The sequence below is a fragment of the Fundulus heteroclitus genome, chromosome 4 (genome assembly GCF_011125445.2).
Source record: "Fundulus heteroclitus isolate FHET01 chromosome 4, MU-UCD_Fhet_4.1, whole genome shotgun sequence".
Lineage (NCBI taxonomy): Eukaryota > Metazoa > Chordata > Actinopteri > Cyprinodontiformes > Fundulidae > Fundulus > Fundulus heteroclitus.
In genome coordinates, this window is record NC_046364.1 from 34420230 (window position 1) to 34441285 (window position 21056).

At 40.6% G+C, this 21056-nt stretch overlaps 1 protein-coding gene across 1 annotated transcript in view; it reads left to right on the plus strand.

Moving 5' to 3' along the window:
- Positions 1-5562, plus strand: part of wtip (WT1 interacting protein) — a 42594-nt gene extending 37032 nt beyond the window's left edge. The window contains exons 7-8 of the mRNA XM_036136460.1: positions 1307-1375; positions 4262-5562. Coding sequence (XP_035992353.1) covers positions 1307-1375; positions 4262-4414 — 222 coding nt within the window. The 3' untranslated portion in view covers positions 4415-5562. The remainder of the gene's footprint in view (positions 1-1306; positions 1376-4261) is intronic.
- Positions 5563-21056: the final 15494 nt, after the last annotated feature.

A 21056-nucleotide genomic window follows, 5' to 3' on the forward strand; every position in this document is an offset into this window, starting at 1 on the left:
CTTTTGTAAGATCGACCAGCGTTGGCATCAGCGCGACCTGGTAGGCCTCATGTATGGGGCATTTACTGAATGGATAAAAGATCAGATTTTTTTTTTTAGTCTCTTTTTTTAGGCACTAGTGACCTTTATTTAACAATAAGCTGACAGGAAATGGGGCTGAGAGAGAGAGGGAAGAACATAGACATAATATAAGAGTAGACGCATCATTGGGCGGGTTCTGCCTATGCTGCGATGCGTCAGAGCGTCCGCCATCTTAAATGTGGCAAATCTGCAGTTTCTCAGTCACTTAAACAGTATCAGAGGAACTTTAATCTCAGAATATACTTTGTATTCGTAGTATTTTTGTTTTTTTTAATATTACAAGTTTATTTTTGTATCCCTTTAGCTTCATTCTCCTGAATTTATTCTCCTAAAGAATAAAAATATTTAACATAATCTAACCTGGCACTATTACTCCAGGAGTGAAATAATTCTGCAAACTGTGACTATTCTGGAAATGTTCCCTCTCAATTCTCATAATATGACGTTTTTCTCATAACTTTATCACTTTTGTGTTTTTTTTTGTTTTTTTTATATATTGACCTAGGACTTTTTTCTCTTATTATTAATTTTACCTCTTTAATACTCACCCAAAAAGTCTGTTCCTAAAGGTTCACATGTGACATGGTTTTAGGAAATAATGAAGACCACAATGTTTAGACTTAACAAATTGATCCTTATATTCATAACACATACACACACAAATATATATATATATATATATATATATATATATATACACACACATACATATATATATATATATATATATATATATATATATATATATATATATATATATATATATATATATATATATCTTGTATATATATATATCTTGTATCTGTGCTCTATATATATATATATATATAGAAGGCAGATACAAGTAGTGAAATCAGCCAGAATACATTTCCATGCAGCACAGGAATGAGGCATCTTTTCTGATTCACGTTCACAATAACAGAACTCAACTTTTTTCTGCCACATACAATATGGCGGTGACGTTGATGTGCGAAGCTGCGCCCTATGACGCGTCTACGTATATGATGTCTGTGGGGAAGACATGCAGCAAAGATCCAAGGATTGGGACTGAAACTGCTCCCAGGACATGGCTTATGCGCACTACCCCCTGATTTTTGGGTTTCCGATATCTGATCAATGCCCCCCCCCCCCCCCCCCTCTTCCACAGCTAGTCGTTTATCCCTCGCTTTAATGAATCAGCGGCCTGATGTTAAGGGAAGGCCTAACTATGAGTCTGTTTTCGCAGGGCTCTGAAGAGACCATCCGGGTCGTTTCCATGGACAAGGACTACCATGTGGAGTGTTACCACTGCGAGGTGAGACAACAGCCCTCATTCACTCACACACACACACACACACACACACACACACACACACACACACACACGAGTAGTAAGACCAGTCTGTGATACTCTTGTTTTGACTGGAGAAGCATCGATGACTCAGCGCCTCTGGACGCCGCAGTGAATGAAACAATAAATAAAGGAGTTATGCCACTCTGGCTGGAAAAAAGAGCTCGTGCGTTTACACATCCTCTTAGTCAACGCCGTGAACCCGTCTGAGAACTGCAGAGTGCCGAGCGAGACCAGACGTTTGCACCAGTGAGGATGAATCACAGTTATGGACACTAAACCCCAAGGTTACAGCTGAACATTGTGACACGGTGACTGAGCACATTCCAGCCCGCCGCTTCATTCCCAGCTGGGGGCCAGTTGTGAAACCCCTTTAGTCTTCAGTCTTTACGCGCTCCCCTTTTGTAATTTAATAATGACAAAAACAACGTTTGAGGAGGGGGGGCGGGGGGAGGGGGGTCTCGTGCCACTTTGGTGCGTTTATTTACTTTGTGTTCGGGAGAAGCTAGATAATGACATTTACCGGCATTATCAGCAGAAGCAGCAGGATAAGACTTGCTAATGCTGCTGAATGGCTGACATTCTGGAAATAGATGGAGCATAATGTAAGCGGAAGGTAATCATTCAACCAAGTCCTGCTGGGAGAGGCTAAAGTCCGCAGCTGAATCATTCTGAACTCAGTAAACTCATTACATATTAGGACAAAAATGAGGGCCTTCGCTATTCATTTTACATTTGAGCACAGGGCAGATTGTGATTCACACATTAAAAGTTAAACAGCATTTCTAGCTTTTTTTTATTATAGCATTCAGCTCTTTATAACCAGTTGTGACTCACGGGTTTATGTAATTCCTGAAGCATGCTGAGTGATCTCCAAGGGGGGTTAAAGAGTAAGCAGGACTGCTCAGCAGGTTCAGGGTTTTTGCATTCATTCATGAAAACCGTTAAAATATGCAGCCGACGGCTTCCATCCTCGTTGACTCTGTTGTGAGCAGCTCTGTTTTTTTTCTCCCCCTAGTTTTCCCTCGGCCCTCTTTTGGACAGTGGTGTTACTGTTTTTGCCGACATCTGAAAAGTATGGTAGCCTTTGTGTTCAGCCATATTTACTTTGATAAACACTGCCTTCAGAAAGTCCCCCAATTAGTGCATGGCATATCCATCTCTGCTGTAAATTATCCTCAGCATATGTCCAGCTGTTCTGTGAAGACCTCAGAGGTTTGTTAGCGAGCAAGCAGCATCACGGAGACCAGAGAACACAGCAGACGGGTCAGGGAACTGGCTGAGAAGCCGTGGAAGTGTCATTTGGAAACGAAAAGCATATGACACAGCGGCAAATCTACCAGTATTAGTCAGAGAAGTAGCCTGTGGTAACTCTGGAGGAGCTGCAGAGCCACGCCTCGCATGGCAGGACCTTTATTACGTGGAGCTTTTCACTGTGGTTTTAATGCTTTCTTGAAAGAAAGCCATAACTAGTTCTGTCTAAAACGGGGGTCTTCATCCCTGGTCCTCAGGACCCAGTGTCCTGCATGTTTTAAATGTATCTGCTCCACCACACCTGATGATTGCATGAACCCCTCAGCAGCCATCAGGTGCTGCAGAGGCCTGTTAATCACCCGTTTCTTTAGGTCAGGTGTGTAGAGGGGAGGGAAACACCTAAAACATGCAGGACAGTGGGACCCGAGAAGAAGCGAGTCCTTTAAGGGGCTCAGCTCAGATGAGAGCAAGCGTCAACTTTTCTGGCATACTTGCAAAAACAGTTTATGTGACGAAGACACTTATGCTGCACGTCTCCCTGAGCACAGCATCCCTATTGCAGAAAGCTGTGGTGGTAGCGTCACGCTGCGGGGGGGGGGGGGGGGTTGCATATTATATTATCAGGAGGTTGTGTTTTATTTGCTCTGCCACTAGATTTAAAGGTGTTTTACCCAATAAGAACACTGCAGCACCAGACACAACCAGGAGGTCCCTGATCGTTGGGGAAAGGCAGAAAGAAGATGCACCTTCCTTTCTGATCCTGTCTAAATCCTGCTTAGTTCAATAATAAAGTCTGATATTCTACAAAACTCACTCTGCTTGTTCTCCCTACTTATGCCCTTGGTGCAGAAGATAAATGAAATCTTTAACAGAAATGTTATTATTAATTCTGAAAATATTATCATGTGAATAAAAATACAAAGCATACAGAAAATGCAGCTTTATTAAGTGACCTGGTTTATTTTATTTAGCTTTTAATTTCTTTTCAACATTTAGTGAACAAGCAGAGTGAGAACACTACACAGTACCTTTAATTTGGTACTAATAACAGTAGTTTGTTTCATAGAGTACTGGGTACTGTACTAGGCAAATAACCTTTTTGTTTTATTTCTAGCAGTAACTACTTCAGTTTGTATTATATTATGCTGCTCATAAAGCAATGTCTACACTGTGTTAGGTCATTGGCTGATCTTTAAAAAATGTTTTAACCAGTGTACCAGACTCATTTTCAATTGATCTGACATTAGGTTGGTACAACGTTAAGTAGCTTCTGATGTAGTTAAGCTACTTTTAACACATTTGTGTAACTTAGCTTGCTATATTTCTATAGGTGGTAGCTTTTGTGTAGTGAAGCTTAAGTAATTGTTGAGTAACCGATAGCTTAGCTCACTACACTGGACAAGTAGCTTGCACAACACTGTCAGGGGGGCTAAATAAATGCTCACCCAATCTATTTAGACTTTAAATCAAATAATCTGCTTTCCCTTGAGCTGTTTTATCAAACACAATCCTTGTAGACTTCTTGGTTATAACGTGACAAAACGTGAAAAGGTTCTGGTGTTGACCATCTCGGTGTTGTGTTCATGTCCTCACCAGGATTGTGGCCTTCAGCTGAACGACGAGGAGGGCCACCGCTGTTACCCGCTTGAAGGTCACCTCCTCTGCCACAACTGCCACATCCAACGGCTCCAGTCAAAGTTGCCCGCCCACCAGCCCCCTAGCTACCCCCTCCACGTGACTGAACTGTAGGGAAGGAGACCTATAGCTCCACCTTCAAGATGATCCAGGATACCAAGCAGCGGGGTGAAGAGGTATGGGCTCCCACTCCTCCAGCAGCCTGAAGCTCCGTGTGGCAAAATCTGAAATGCCGCCAGAGAGCCCGACAGATCCTGGTTCCCCCCACGCTGGGACCCCAGCTACAGAAAAGGGTTTCCATTCGTTTCTCCTTCTCCTCACCATTTGGCCGCATAACCCTAAAACGGGCCTACCCTCAGGGCCGAAGGAACATCCCACCCTTTGACATTTTTTTTTAGCTTTTTAAGGAAATGGCTCCTGAGTTTCCTGACTGAAACCTCTGACTGAAGAGCTTCACCGCAGCAGCAGCGGCGGCGTCACGGCGGAGAACGCTGCTGTTTGCCGGCCCTAGAGAGGCCAGAGAACGAGGCCATCACACTCCCGCGTTTGGCGGGAAAAAACACGGACGGGCGGTGCCTTTCGGGACGTTTTCTCTCCGCGCAGCTTGTGAACACTGAAACAGAGCCGGCTATGCAAAGGACTACCCAGCGTCGCGACGCAGGGCCGTGAAGAGAAACGGACGACTCTGCTCCGTGCCGACGCAACAGGCGCACACCGTAGCACCACGACCCCCACAGAAACCGACTGACATTCCACGTAGACGTCCGAGACGACACCTCGAGATATTCACAAGCAGTGTCTTAATTAATGATTATATTATGGACAGAAAGGAAACTTTAGATGCACATAGGTCGTCTTTTTTTTATATATGAATATATATTTCGCAGACATTTTCCACATAAGATCCTAGATGTAGATTGTATTTTTTTAATGTATGCGTATCAGTGAGCGTGACGAGATCGGAGGTGGAGCTGAAGCCTCTGCAGCTTTTTTTTGGGTCCGTTGCATTATTTCCCCCTACAGAGTCTCTTCATGTCTGTCAGCGGGAGCAGACACGGGTCTGGTAGTTTTGGGCATGCCGATTGTTTTATCCCATTTTAAGTAGCCAGGCGAAGAGGATTTTGTTAAAAACGTGCTGCTTTTGAGCAAAATGATCTATGTCAAGCTGATGTTTGCACTCTAAACAGGTGGATATTAGATTTTAAAGAAACTGTTGCACCTCTTATTTGAAGTTTATATTCAGAACCTGGCTCAAAACAGTTGTTCCATTCAAAAATAGTCATTTAAAATATATTAATTAACAGGGAAATGCAAGGCAATTGATTATTGAAATCTTTTTTTTCCTGAATTACGCCCCCCCCCCCCCCCCCCCCCCCCCATCAAATCTATGTTAACGTAGCTACTTAAAGTTGAATAAAACAAACTGCATGCTCTCTTAATTTTTTATTTTATTTCCTAAGGCTTATTTCCAGACACCGTAATTTTGTCATACGAGCAAACTCCACGTGTCCACTAGTGTCCACACAGGTATAGCTCAAAGTTAGAATATCATCAAAAAGTCAATTTATTTCACTAACTTAGTTCAAAAGGTGAAACTCGTGTAATTTAGATTTACTACATGCAGAGTGATGTTTGATTTTGGAACGTCAACCATCTGCTCTCAATATTCGTGACGAAATACTGCATCAGTGAGCAGGGAGGTGATCAGCATGCAGGTCTGCAGAGGTGTGAAGGGAGCATATGTTTTCCTTCCACTCAACTTAACAATAATACGCTCTCAGATATTTAAAGTTTATTATTCGTTGCTTTAGGTTAATAAAAACCCAGAATGCGGTATCTCAGAATTTCGGAATGTTAGGGATGAAAATGAGATATATATCATAGAAATATGATATTACAGACATGTGATGGCCTACACAGTAAAGTCACCAAGTCTGACTGAACACTAGCACAGCTTTCGGTCGGGCACATGAGTCCATTACTAAAGAAGCTCGTTGTTTGGAAGAGTGCCGTGTCTAAACGTATTAATGGAAAGTGTAGTGGAAGGAAGAAGTGTGCTTCAATAACCCTACAGGTGTACCACAGTCTGATCGCCTCCTTGCCAAGCCACATTGATGCAGTAATTAACTCAAACGGAGACCAGACCAAGTACTGAGTAGAGATTCTTTATAGTACCTCAATGTTTTGTGTTAATATTCATTTTCTTATTCGTCTTATGTGATAATTATCAACACCATCATTATAGTAACCTAAAAATTATTCCACTCTGTGTGTAATGGATCTAAATATGAGTTGTTGTTGGGGTTTTTTCAAACACTTTTTTTTTTTTTACTGAAATAATTTAAGTTTTTAATCATATTCTAAATTATTGAGATGTGCCCTTATGTCCCGTCTTGTTCTGCATGAAGTCTGCTAGTGTGTTATGTAGGAGGAGGGAATGCTGGAAATCATGGAGCTGCTGGTCCCACCCATGTGTTTTTCTAAGGGATCCCCTCCCATCCTTGCTGATCGTGTGTATGTGTGCTCTCACGGTCACAGGCACTTGTGTGTGTGTGTGTGTGTGTGTGTGTGTGTTCATAGGAAGAGACGTAACTGTACAAGAAACACAACACTGCAAAAAGGGAACTAAAAATAAGTAAAATTTTTTGAAATTACTGTATTGGTCCCTGATTTGAGCAGGTAAATAGGATTATTTGCCAATGGAATGAGTAATTTTACCCCTAAAATAAGACAATTAGATATCCTGCACTTGAAATAAGATGATGGAGAAGAATTGTTCCTATTTTAAATGTAGAAAAATCTTATTCCACTGGCAAATAATGTTATTTACCTGCTCAAATCAAAGAAAAATACTCTCATTTCAAGAAATATTTTCCTATTTTTAGTTCTATTTTTGCAGTGAGCTGTTTGTTTCGCATTGGGCCTTTACCAGAAAGTTTTGACATGTTCTTTTTGGAATTTGGTTGATGGTGATCCTCTATAAAACAGTCCTTGGATGTTAATGGTTTGAAACCAGAATTGGGAATTACTTATCAAAGGGCAAACGGTTGAGTTTCTGTGGATTTATGAAGAGAAACCCCAACAATGCGTGCTTATAAAAGCAGTAGATTGAAATATCTGTGTATGACTGTGTGTGTGATAATGAGACGGAGTAAATGTGCTCTAGTGGCAGGCCCCTGGCACATGCAACTCGCTGTGTTTGCAAGACAGGGCGGCATCCAGCAGGATGACCCCGATTCTCTCCGTTGAGACCCGTTTAGGACTTCAGATGATGCTGCATCTCTATCCTCCTGTAATCGTTGCATCAAACTTTCTTTGTAGCTACCCTTCACCCGTCTGGGTTTATAGCTAGAGTGTGCGCGAAACACTGACCCATACTTTAATGCTGTAATACACTCAGTTGTGAAGAAATACTACTGAATGTGTTCAAAACATAGAGTGAAGGCAGGGGTCGTCATGTGAATGTAATATATATAGTGTTTGTAAAAGCAGAAAAGAAAATGACTGCAAGCTGCATGTGAGACTCCACCTTTCTTGCGAGGTTCAAGTAACATGTGCTGTACTTGAAGACTTAGGCGTTCTATGAATTAATCTGATGTCATTGCCCAAGGAAAACTTAACAAGAACAGATTGTATGCCCTTGAAAGATGTCTTAATTTACGTTTTTAAAAGTACTACTTTGGTTTGTATTCCATGAAGAGGCTAGTTTTCTATTTTTATTTTCGTTTCCTATCAAAAAAAACAAATAAATAAATCACTTGGGAAGAAAACACTTCCACTGTTAGTTTCATCAAGCACATCTCAACACCTGTCACCTCTTTTTGTATTGCTCAGTATTTTGGTTACCTAGATGGTTCATTTAAAAAAAAAAAAAGGAGACTAGATTTATTTATCTAAACATGAAAAAGTCTAAAGTTATTTAATGTATTAAAATCGGAACGTATCATTTAACTGTAGATGACATAATCTGCTTTTTCAATAAAGTGGTTTTGTAGCTAACTGTAAAAAAGTGCTGTTTTTCTTATTTAATGTGACTCTGTGGCTTTTGTTTAAACCTTTCTTAGTTAAATTAAGCTCCAGACAGATGAACGTAAAGTGCCTTTCAAAGGTATTCATACTTCTTGATTTCTTTCAACATTTTGTCATGTTATAAATACTTTTTTTTCACTCTTGTTTGAGAGAATAGACCCACAAACAATTCAAACAAATTTAACAAATCTTTTGGTGGATATCTTTGGCTACTTTGCTCATTCTTTTTGCAAAACAACTCAAGTTCTGTCAGATCGGGTGAAGAGTGAACATCAGTTTTAAATCTATCTGCAGATTCTCGATTGGATTAAGGTCTAGATATTCGAAGACATGAATAAAGTTCGATCTAGACCCTCCATCATTGCTCTTGCTAGGTAGTTAAAGTTGTTGTCCTGCTGGAAGGCGAACATCCGCCATAGTCTAATTTCTTTCATTGTCTAACAGGTTGTATTCCATCATTGCCCTTTATTTACCTCTGTCCATCTTATCGTTCTGTACGCACTCTGTGCATACAAAATGACAAATAAAGTTGTCTAAGTCTAAATTATCATCAACTCTCATCAGCTTTACTGTACTTTTTGAAGAAAAGTCTCTCATCACGTGTATTCACCACATTTCATCATGAGAATGGTGTGTTTAGGTTGCAGTATTAGTTTTTCACATGTAAAAGCAACTTTCACCAAACAGGACCTATTATGGCGATATTTCAACAATGACTTTCTATTTTCCTCTCCTCCATAAAGAGCAGATTTGCTGTGTGAATCACTAAAAGTTTTTCTGTCATCAGGTTCTTCCACCTGAGTTATGGATCTCGGCAGCACCTCCAGAGTTACCATGATCTTCTAGTCTGCTTCTCATCTTATTCCAACTGTTTAGATGGCCAATGTCTCGGTAGGCTTGCTGCTTAACTAAAAGCTAAGGACTTAAACCAACATAAGAATTCAAAGCCCAAATGCACAGAACAGGACAACTATTAAGAAACTCAACAGAAAGGAACGCACTAATAAAGAGAAACCCTAATGGCAACACATAAATGATCTAAATACAAGCACAAGTAGAACAGTAGAGCATGTAGAACAGATTACTAGATCAATGTGTGCTTCTGTGCTTTTTTGTCTCTCTTGTTGTGTCTCTGTTCTGTCTTCTGTAACCCCAGTCGGTCGAGGCAGATGACCGTTCATACTGAGCCCGGTTCTGCCGGAGGTTTTTCCTTCCCGTGAATGGGTGGTTTTTCTTCCCACTGTCGCTTCATGCTTGCTCAGTATGAGGGATTGCTGCAAAGCCATGTACAATGCAGATGACTCTTCCTGTGGCTCTACGGTTCCCCAGGAGTGAATGCTGCTTGTCGGGACTTTGATGCAATCAACCGGTTCCCTTATATAGGACATTTTTGAACAATCTGTATAATCTGACCCAATCTGTATAATATGATTGAATTTGACTTTGTAAAATGCCTTGAGATGACATGTTTCATGATTTGGCGTTATATAAATAAAATTGAATTGAATTGAATTGAACAAGTGAGAACAAAAACACAAAAAGCCGGATCACGACAGGGTTATGTCACACAGATGACCTGAGATAACCTGAGTAAAAACGTGGCGTCATCTGATGGCCCTGACACAAACCGTGAAATACGGTCCGCATTGCATTAATGCAAGAAGCAAGTTGGATTGCAAAGAGAAATCGCCCTAGTCCAACAGCTTGAGGCATCCCTTGGGTCATGGTAATGATTAGCCAAATTTAGGTCAGTGTGTGTTTTGGAAGTTTAACAGTTAATTTTTTGTCATCAGAGAGAAATTAAAGTGGTTTAAAGTTTATTATAAAAAGTGTTGAAGGTATTAAGTGTAGGAAGAGGCTATGAGTTTGGACTTCACAAGCTCGTATGTGTTTTTCAGTGGCGGTGGAGGTTGTCGTGTTTGTGATGAGCAAAACAGCAAGTTAACAACAAGCCCACCTGTTCCAATGCTACGTTCTAAAGCTGAAATATTAATTTAGTAAGAAATCCCTGCCTACACTACTTTTTTTTTTTAACAGTACTGACCGTTATTACGGATGTTTTTGCATCCTTTTCTAGTTAATTCATGTTTATACATTTGGCAACGGCAGCACAAGTAATTAAATAAAAGAAAAAAACTATTTGAAAAAAAATCTGTTACTGCTATTAAAAACTTCTGCTGGAAAGACTCCCATAACGCATAATTACTTTCATTCAATGCAGTCAAGCAGACACTTTTGCCCAGTTAAACACTGTGGTTATAATTTGGGCCATGCACGCACTCATGATGGTAAGTCATGTGATGAGGAGTTTTCTCCTGGGATCCAGGCATGCTGACTTTATCAGATATTTTTAAACACGATACACTGAAAAGATGGAGACGGGCAGTAAATAAGGTCTATCAGCGGAAGCTAACTGCAGTTCCCTTGGTGCTGAGCCCTTTTGTAAATCCTACCTAAACAGTCCCGAAAACATCACACAGAAGTGATAAACCTATTCAGCAGGGATGTCAATGTAAGGGGTGTAACTATTTTAGAGTAAATGAGTTAAAAAAAATTCTCAAGTTGAATAAAAAAAAAATTATTTCAGAAGAACTTACAATCACACATCTTATGCTGAGAGTTTCACTGGAGTTTCAAATGTACCATTGTCAGTTTCCTAACAATCGCTTTGAAAATTAATGTAACTAAAAGCATATCTATCTATCTATCTATCTATCTATCTATCTATCTATCTATCTATCTATCTATCTATCTATCTATCTATCTATCTATCTATCTATCTATCTATCTATCTATCTATCTATCTATCTATCTATCTATCTATCTATCTATCTATCTATCTATCTATCTATCTATTCTATCTATCTATCTATCTATCTATCTATCTATCTATCTATCTATCTATCTATCTATCTATCTATCTATCTATCTATCTATCTATCTATCTATCTATCTATCTATCTATCTATCTATCTATCTATCTATCTATCTATCTATCTATCTATCTATCTATCTATCTATCTATCTATCTATCTATCTATCTATCTATCTATCTATCTATACATTTGTGGTGAGTGGATCAGAGTTTCTTGATTCTTTTTTAAAGTTTTAAATCTGCTTCTTCTTTATGAAATGAGAGCGAGAATTTTGTGTCTTTAAAAGTAAAGCAAAAGATTTTGTCTGGAAAAGCCCAAACGATGGGCAGTTTTGCCTGAATAATCACTAATGATATGTGCCCCTGGCTGATTTAATTTCCTTCGTTAAACATTCTTTGAATATTTGTCATCTAATGCACATCTTTTCATAACTTATTGTTGTTTTTTTCTATTCAAAGCATGCAGCAGGAATATTGTTTTTCAGGGTAGTATTTTACTGCAGTTAATGGTAGCTTTGTTTGTATGTAAGAAAGAAGAAAATCAAATGGCTAAATCTACTAAACAAAGACACCCCCCCAGCTGAACACAAAACAGGAACCTTACAGATCCCATTCTTCAAATTAGCATCTGACAACTTTCACCTCCAAAATGTCTCTTAGAATTACATGACTTTTTGTGTTCTACACAGACAATTAGATCTGTTTGTCACTAACCATTAGGCTGGTCAAGAACCCTATTTTATCTTGCCACCAGTGAACAGGGTTGTTAGGGTGTGTAAATAATCACCATAGACACAGCAAAGGTACATAGGTACAGCAAAGAGTGATATCTTGAGTTTACCAAGACGTCACAACAACTCATACAGGCTATCTACAAGTTCACCGATTGTTTGGGAGCGACGCCATTAAAAAAAACTTTTCTGTCCTACATTCCCCACTAAAATGGTGTGTTTTTCTTCAAATGAGACTAAGATTGAGGTTTTTGGCATTGAACACTCTAGGTGGGTCTGTGATGAAACAAAGGATATGGAATTTGTAGAAAAGCAATACATTCCCGCTGTTAAGTACGGTGGAGGAGTTATGATGCTGTGGGCTTTTTTCCTTTAAAAATTCCCCCAAAAGTCCTTATTAGATTGCTTAGCATCAATGATTCTTTGAAATACCAGATATGTTTAGATACAAATCTGCTTAAAATAAGAAAACGGGTCCATCCATCCTTCCATTTTCTGACTTGCTTATCCCTCATGTGGTCGCGAGGGGTGCTGGTGCCTATCTCCAGGATTCAAGGGGCAAGAGGCGGGGTACACCCTGGACAGGTCGCAGAAAACAACATCTTTGTTTGTTTTTCTGTGATTTATAGTGATCCAAAAATTATGGGCAATTTGATCAAAGCTCACCAGGTAGAGAAACAACAGTCTTCCATGGTCACTTCAGTCTCCAGACCTAAACCCTATAGAAAACCTGTGGGGCGAGATGAAGAAAAGAGGGCAAAAGAGAAGACCCGGGACTCTGGAGTATCTGGAAAGATTATTCAGCCCTCCCTCTGCATGCTCCAATCTTGTAAAATAGAAAAATACTAAATGATGCCTTGCAGTAGTACAAAGTACTAACAGCAGAGATAATAACAACCGTGCTACCTACTGATTTTATTTAAATCAATTGTTACCGTGTTATTTTGAATCACTGAATAAAAGTGGTCAAATTAAAGGTTTCTATTTCTTTTGCCAGGGTGATATTTTGCCGCTGAATAAAAAAAAAATAGTTTTATTTTAGGCTCTTTCACACATCTTTACCAGGGTGCCAACAAATTGGTCCACGTATGTGTGGATTTGTGCAGCAAAAGCTTCGGCAACAGCATAATAAAGTGTGTTGTATTACTGGAATGGGGGGGGAGTTCGTTTTGATTTTCCAAACTGAATGCAAGTTCTGGGTTGTTGAGGGAAATGAGAGACCGCACCCCTGTGGTGCTGTATTGTACAAAGTCTGGACTAACTGGGGCATGAAGAAGGCGGACAACAGTGATGCTCTTCCCAGTGTTAGATATAAAAAACACAAGAACCTCCATCAAACACTCCTGTTACCAGTGTCATGACCCCCCGAGTGTTTTTGGTTTGGATTTTTCTTTTGTGTTTGGCTTCCAAATTTAGATTTGTGTTTTTTGTACCCAGAGTTTTTCCCCTTAGATTCCTGTTTGATGCTTCCCTGACTTCTTTTCAGCGCTATTCTGTGTTAAATACTCTCCTTCTTTCAGCTGCCCTGCTTTCACGCTGCCTCACCTGCTCCTCGTTTCATCCAATAAGCTCTTCTGGTTTGCTTAAATAAAAGCTAAGGATGCATACCAACATAAGAGTCAAAGCCCAAGTGCACAGAACAGGACAACTATTAAGAAACTCAACAGAAAGGATAGGACTAATAAAGAGAAACCCTAATGACAACACATAAATGATCTAAATACAAGCACAAGTGAGAACAAAGTGGTGTCCTGCCACTGGATTCTATGTACATGCTGCTTTTCTTCATGACCATGCCGTTTCATCACCTGTTTGTTCCCCCACTTGTTCCTTAACCTGTTCCTCCCATGACTACTTTTGTAAGTTTCTTTTTTTTTAAAGTTATTGAAACTTTTTGTTACTACCATGCTCTTCACTTGGGTCCGTTCTCAACCAAACCATTACAACTAGGACATCAATTAGGCCAAGATCTCTGATCTTATCCCATCTTTATGCAAAATACCCCAAAAAGGAGACGGACATAAAAAAAAAAAATCTTTAAAAAAAGACAGAAAATTTAAACAAAACATCATTCAACAGTGTGCAGGGACACACAAGGAGAAGGAAACCCAACATTACTACAAACCAAAGCTCCAATTATCCAAATTAACATAACTTGTGTGCATTGTCATGAAAATTTGACACCCAATATAACAGATCATATAATTGTGACCTAAATTGGTCCCTTTTTACACTATGCCATAAAACATGATCAAATCAGACCTTCAAATAAACTGAGCTGTAAAGCTGTCCAAGCAAACCTGGCTAGAAGTGAGAACGTTATTGCACCATCCACAAGTGAAGAAAATATGCAGCAGAGGATTTTCCCTCCCAGGAGTTTCCGGCCTATCAATATTACTCCAAGAGTGCATCAACTACTCCTTCAGTAGGCAGCATCCAGCAGAGATTTATTTTGCTGTTCCACTACCTAGACAGTTCACTGTAACAATCAGAGCCATAAATACCAGAAAATAGTGAAGAGGAAGAACCAGACGTAAGTTCATGGCCTCCAACTCAAGCACGCCTTGATTAGGCAACTGGACAATAATTCAAAGCACACCAGCAAGTCGACCTCTGAAGAGCTAAACATGAAAGCGGGGGGAAAAAAAAACTAAATAGATTGGATTGGCCTAGTTAAAGTAAGGATTTAAATCTGCTTGAAAGTATGTGTCATAACCTTTCAACAAGTGCAGCAACCAAAATATCAGACCCAAATATCCCTCCAATTTGGATTTCTTTCACAAAGGTTACAGCAAGAAAAAAAGGTTAACATTGAGAAACAATGCTATCTCGTGGTATCTCCGCCAGAGCTTTTTGCTGCTTGTAGCATGTATGTCTCTTGTGAATCCAAACTTCTTCTGTTTACATCAGATTTATTTCCATCCTTCAGAATATTTCCTACGTCTATATCCAGGTCTGCTTAACCCTGCTTCTCAGGACTGCTGGCGGATTTCCTAAACTTGTGCCTTTTAACATCTTTAATTCTGAGGCCGCTGAAGAATTGACGTTACTACTGATTAAAGAAGAGCAAATGGTCTTAATATTGTTGTCAATGTCGATTGTTAGCTCAGATTATTTTAAATCATTAATTATACCAAGCAGCACTTCTTAGCTCCGAAGATTTATTTTAATAACTGAATATGGGCTTATCACATATGCTTGTTATGTAGAAAAAAAAAGAAAAAAGGTATAATAGTGAAAAGTGCTTAAGTGCACTTAGTTTCAAGCTCAAACAGAAAAGTCAAACCATGCTCAGACCCTTTCAACCCCGCAGTCTTGGATTTCAATTACGGTTGGAACAGTTATATATGAGCCACTGATCTGCAGATTGCAGGAGATGCCGATACATTTTAGGTGGGCGTACATGAAAGTGCAGTCTGCCCACTCACCGAGGGCTCCTGCGAGAGGAACAGTGGAGTTTCAGTGCAAGGAGCTCTCTGGTGTTGGTTGACATCTCCGACAGTCAGGGCACAAAGCAGCCTTTATGCGTGTGAGGGTTCCACCCTGTGACTCAGAGAGCTCTGTGTGTGCATACATGTGTGCCTGTGCCCCCCCCCCCCCCCCCCCCCCCCCCCCCCCCCCAGGATCTGCTGTGAGGTGAGCTCTGTTACACAACACAAAAGAAATCCAGAACACCTTCCCTGTGCGGACACAGGTACCCCTGCTGCCAGGAAAACGGTGAAATTAGGCTTGCCACAGGATTACCTCATGCACTCCAAATATGTGGACGGTGACCTTTGAAACTACACCCCCTGTTTTGCTTCTGTCTGTCTGACACAAAACTTTTACGCACGGATTCCTGATGTGTTGAAGTTTTCACAAATAGATTTGAATGAAAACAAAGCTTTTCTGTAATTTCCCCCTGGGATCATTAAAGTATTTATGATTCTGATTCTAATGTTTTCTAACTACAATGGTCAGTATAGTTTTTTTTTTAAGTTTTAAATCTGCTCATTCTTTACAAAATGAGAGTGAGAATTTTGCGTCACTAAAATAAAAGCAAAACATTTGACCTGGAAAAGCCCAAACGATGGGCTGTTTTGCCTGAATAATCACTAATCATAAGTGACCCTGGCTGATTTAATTTCCTTCGTTAAACATTGTTTGAACATTTGTCATCTAATGCACATCTTTTCATAACTTATTGTTGTTTTTGATTGTCAAAGCATGCAGCAGGAATAATATTTTTTCAATTAGGATTTTACTGCAGTTAATGGTAGCTTTGTTTCTATATAAGAAGGAAAAGGAAAATGAAATGGCTAATTCTGCTAAATAAAGACACCCCCCCCCCCAGCTGAACACAAAACAAGAACCTTAAAGATCCCATTCTTCAAGGTAGCATCAAAAATATCTCTTAGATTAAACCTTTTTTGGTTTTTAGGAAGATAATTAACTGGGAAAAGTAGTAATAAAACATTAGAAGTGAATGAACTTCTATGTCATGTCTTGCAGATTTATGAACGTCATGTCTTGCAGATTTATAAAAAAGGTATATATATCTACATATATATGTATATATATGTAGATATATATATATATGTGTGTGTGTGTATATATATATATATATATATATGTGTGTGTGTGTGTATATATGTGTATATGTATATATATATATATATGTATATATGTATGTATATATGTATGTATATATGTATGTATATATGTATGTATACATATGTGTAAATATATATATATATATATATATATATATATATATATATATATATATATGTATATATAGTCTAATAATATTCTAGCAAGATGCATTGATGTTAGTGGTTTTAATGTGATCAAATGCGGAGAAACAAGTTTTGGAAATTTCTATAATTAGTAGCTGGCAAAATCTTTTTTCTGAATGAAGAAACAATTTTTAGGAGTTGGTGATTCACTTCTTAAAACATCTTGTATTTTTTTATTTAATTTTTTTGTTGTTGCCAAGCTGAGTCACTTCCATGAAACGGCATAAAGCCGCTCTGAAGGTTAAAGAACAAACCCTGCTCCCACAGCCACATTGTTGGCAACAAAAGCCACACAATCGTGTCCCCTGGCATTGAATATCTGATCACAACCAGAGGAGAGCCTTGATGTAAAAAAAGAAAATGTGAGTTTCAGCAATCATTGGAAACACTGATGTGATTATGATGCATTGTTGTTCCAGCCAAAGCAGAAGCCAGCGTGGGAGTATTTTTTTTGTATGTATATCTCACATTGTGATGCTGATAAGAGCCAGATGTTAGTCCATTTGTGCGTTTTTCCTCGATGTTCGAATGTGGCAAAAACAAAACAAAAAAAAAAAACGTACAAGGGACTCTTAGTAAGAAAAAGAAAACTCTACACAGCAAGCCAAAAAACACTGACCTAAGGACATCCTAGCAGGCCACACAAGCCGAGCTACTTGGTTTTTCAACAGGGAGGAATCTGGATGGGATCAGGAGTAAACTATAAGAAAAGGAGCTTTACATGTTGGCTAGTGGTGAATATTTTTGTTCTCATTTTGCCTATAATACAAAACATCTCCGATCTGCAGACATTTTATAGGGAGCCTTAAGAACATGTGGTCAGCTGATGTCCCAGGAGGCCTTATTGAACTCCAACAGGCTTCCTATGCTGCAGTGTCTTGAGCTCTGCCCACGTACTTAACTTATTCTTTATATAACCCTTGTAGTCGTGGGAAAAATGAAGCTACGCTTGACACTGCGGCTTTTTAAAAAATGTTTTCCAGGGTTTTTCTGTCACTCTTGTCGATCACAGCCTGGGATTGCTCAGAGTCAGAGCCTGGTCTTATGATTGCAGGGATTAGATTTCCCTCGACAGGAACTGTTCCCTGAAGTTACCTGGCATGGGAAGTCATCAGATTCATGCCCAGTTGTAAGGCTCCTGTTAAACCAAAAGTGATAAACAGTGGTTGCAGGTTCCCTTCTCAGATGTTGTCTTTCAAAGCTTTTTTTATATAATTTTTTTAGATAGTGGACCATGAATCTGCTTCCAGCACTGCAGCTCACGGTAAATACAAAATGTCCTGTGGCTTCCCGATCAATTTGACCCTTCACTCCCATCTCATGCCAACACATTGCAATTTCGCCCCTTCCTACTTCCATTTTGCACCAATAAAAAAACATTTTGTATACGCAAGCATTAATAATTGGATATCATTTTATTGCTCTTTTTGTGGTTAAGTATTTTCATTAAATATGGCGATAGTCATAAAAAGAATGAGATCCGAGCATCTCAATTTCTGAAATCTTGCTGTCTTTTTCATGAGCGATGGAGTGGGAGATGAACAGCCTGAGATCATGTCTGCGGTTGTATAGACATTACAGTTGAAGTGAAGAAAGAGCTTGATTTTCCAGCCTTTACCCGTGGTTGTGAGATATCGATCGTGACCAAGATCCCGGATGCAAGCTCTTGAGGTGAGCTTCCTTTGTAGGGTGGTCAAACTCAGGATTGGAGACATGTTAAGGAGCTTTGTCATCCAGACAGAGCTTGCATTGCAAGGAGTCAGTTGAGGTGGGTCACGCATCTGATCAGAGCACTTCCTGAGTACCTCCCTTCAGAGGGTTTGTCCAACAGGAAGGAAACTCCAGGTCCAAACTAGAACACGCACTACCCCCAAAAGGCACTTCAAGAAATATATGGTCCACCAGCGCAGGTGGCTGATGCAGATGGAAGGTTTTAGTTTTTAATTAGGGCAAATTATTACAGAAAAGTAAAAATTTTACAATTGAAAATGTTAAGTACAACACAAAGTGTTCATCTTTTTAATAAACACACTTTTGACATTCTCTTTAATTTCGTAGTAACATCTATCCAATGATATTTCCCAATGACCCTAGGAGCTATGCTGTCAGGGGCTTTATGTCCCTAGTAGGGTCACCCAAGGCAGACAGGTCCTAGGTGAGGGATGAGACAAAGAGCAGCTCAAAGACCCCTTATGATGATTACCATAAATGGATGTTGTGTTCCCTTGCCCGGACGCGGGTCACCGGGGTCCCACTCTGGAGCCAGGCCTGGAGGTGGGGCACGCTGGCGAGCTCCTGGTGGCTCATGAAGAGCAGTGTGGATTCGTCCTGGCCATGGAACACTGGATCAGGTCTACACCCTCAGTAGGATCCTGGAGGGTGCATGGGAGTTTACCCAACCAGTCTACATGTGCTTTGTGGATCTGGAGAAGGCATTCAACTGTGTCCCTCGCGGGTTCCTGTGGGGGGTACTCCAGGAGTATGGAGGGCCGTTGGGTCTCTGTATGACCGGTGTCAGAGTCTAGTCCGCATTGCCGGCTGTAAGTCGGACTCGTTTCCGGTGAGAGTTGGACTCCGCCAAGGTTGCCCTTTGTCACCAATTCTGTTCATAACGTTTATGGACAGAATTTCTAGGCGCAGCCAAGGTGTTGAGGGGATCCGTTTTGGTGGTCCTAGAATTGCTTCTCTGCTATTCGCGGATGACGTGGTCCTATTGGCTTCATCAGGGCGTGATTTACAGCTCTCACTGGAGCGGTTCGCAGCCGAGTGCGAAGCGGCCGGGATGAAAATCAGTGCCTCCAAATCCGAGACCATGGTCTTGAACCGGAAAAGGGTAGAGTGCCTCCTCCGGGTTGGGGAGCATGTGCTGCCCCTAGTGGAGGAGTTCAAGTATCTTGGGGTCTTGTTCACGAATGAGGGGAGGATGGAGCGGGAGATCGACAGGCGGATTGGTGCAGCGTCTGCTGTGAAGCGGGCACTGTACCGGTCCGTTGTGGTGAAGAGAGAGCTGAGCCAAAAGGCAAAGTTCTCGATTTAGCGGTCGATCTACGTTCCTGCCCTCATCTATGGTCACGAGCTTTGGGTCGTGACCGAAAGAACGAGATCCCGGATACAAGCAGCTGAAATGAGTTTTCTCCGTAGTGTGTCTGGGCTCTCCCTTAGAGATAGGGTGAGGAGCTCAGTCATCCGGGGAGGACTCAGAGTAGAGCCGCTGCTCCTCCACGTCGAGAGGAGCCAGTTGAGGTGGCTCGGGCATCTGGTCACCCAGGACACGCTGGAGGGACTATGTTTCTCCGCTGGCCTGGGAACGCCTTAGGATTCCCCCAGAGGAGCTGGTCCAAGTGGCTGGGGAGAGGGACGTCTGAAGCTGCTACCCCCGCGACCCGACCCCAGATAAGCGGAAGACGATGGATGGATGAATGGATTTTTTGGCTTATTAATTTTTTTGCCCTCGAGTTCTATTGACTTGACAATTTTGGCACATGTAACGAAAAGTACAACCCTGTGTTACACCCTTGATCTGATCTCAGATAAGTGGACGCCAATGGATGAATGGATGAACTCTAAATCGTTGCATGTTAAAGAGGATCTCTAACATCCTATGGCTGATGCTTGTTTATTGTACCAGGAAGAAAGCTGAAACCTGTAAAGGTGCAAAATTACAAGTGGTTAAAAATGACCAGCAGATTTAAAAGAATCAACAACAAAAAACATGGATTGCAAAGGATTTTTTTCTATAGTGGTTGATACTTTGTAAATTTAGACTCATCTGGAACCGCGCTCCAATCCTACACCTGACCTGGGCATTAAAACTGTGGCTGAAAACTGGCAATAGTGCCCTGGAAGCAGGACAAACCCTCGATTAGGTGCAGACAGATGGACCTGAAGGAAGTAAAACTGCCTGACAGTAAACCCAAGGAAGCATGAATTGCACTGCAAAGGTATGCAGAGGCACTGTACGACAAACATGTGAGGAACGCATACAAAAACGTTATCCATGCTTTCAGGCTGCAATTTGATCCCGCTGGCCTGTTTTTGTTTCCTCGTGATGACTTGCTTCCTGCTTGTTAAAGCCAACCGTGCAGCCGCCACTCAGACTCTGTGGCTACAGGTACAAACACTCTTCTTTCTTGCTGATGAGCACTAATAACTCATTAAGGGCGGATGGCTGATAGTATCCTTAGATTAACGCCGTCCCTTTCCGTATCTTGTTTCGGGAGCTGGAGATGGAAAAAAATAAAAAATAATGTAGCGTTGCCTGGCAACAGCAGTGAAAACCCGGCGGTGTCTGGGGGTCTGCGTTTCTTTTTTAACTTTCTGTTTGTCCTTATGCACGCTCTGTA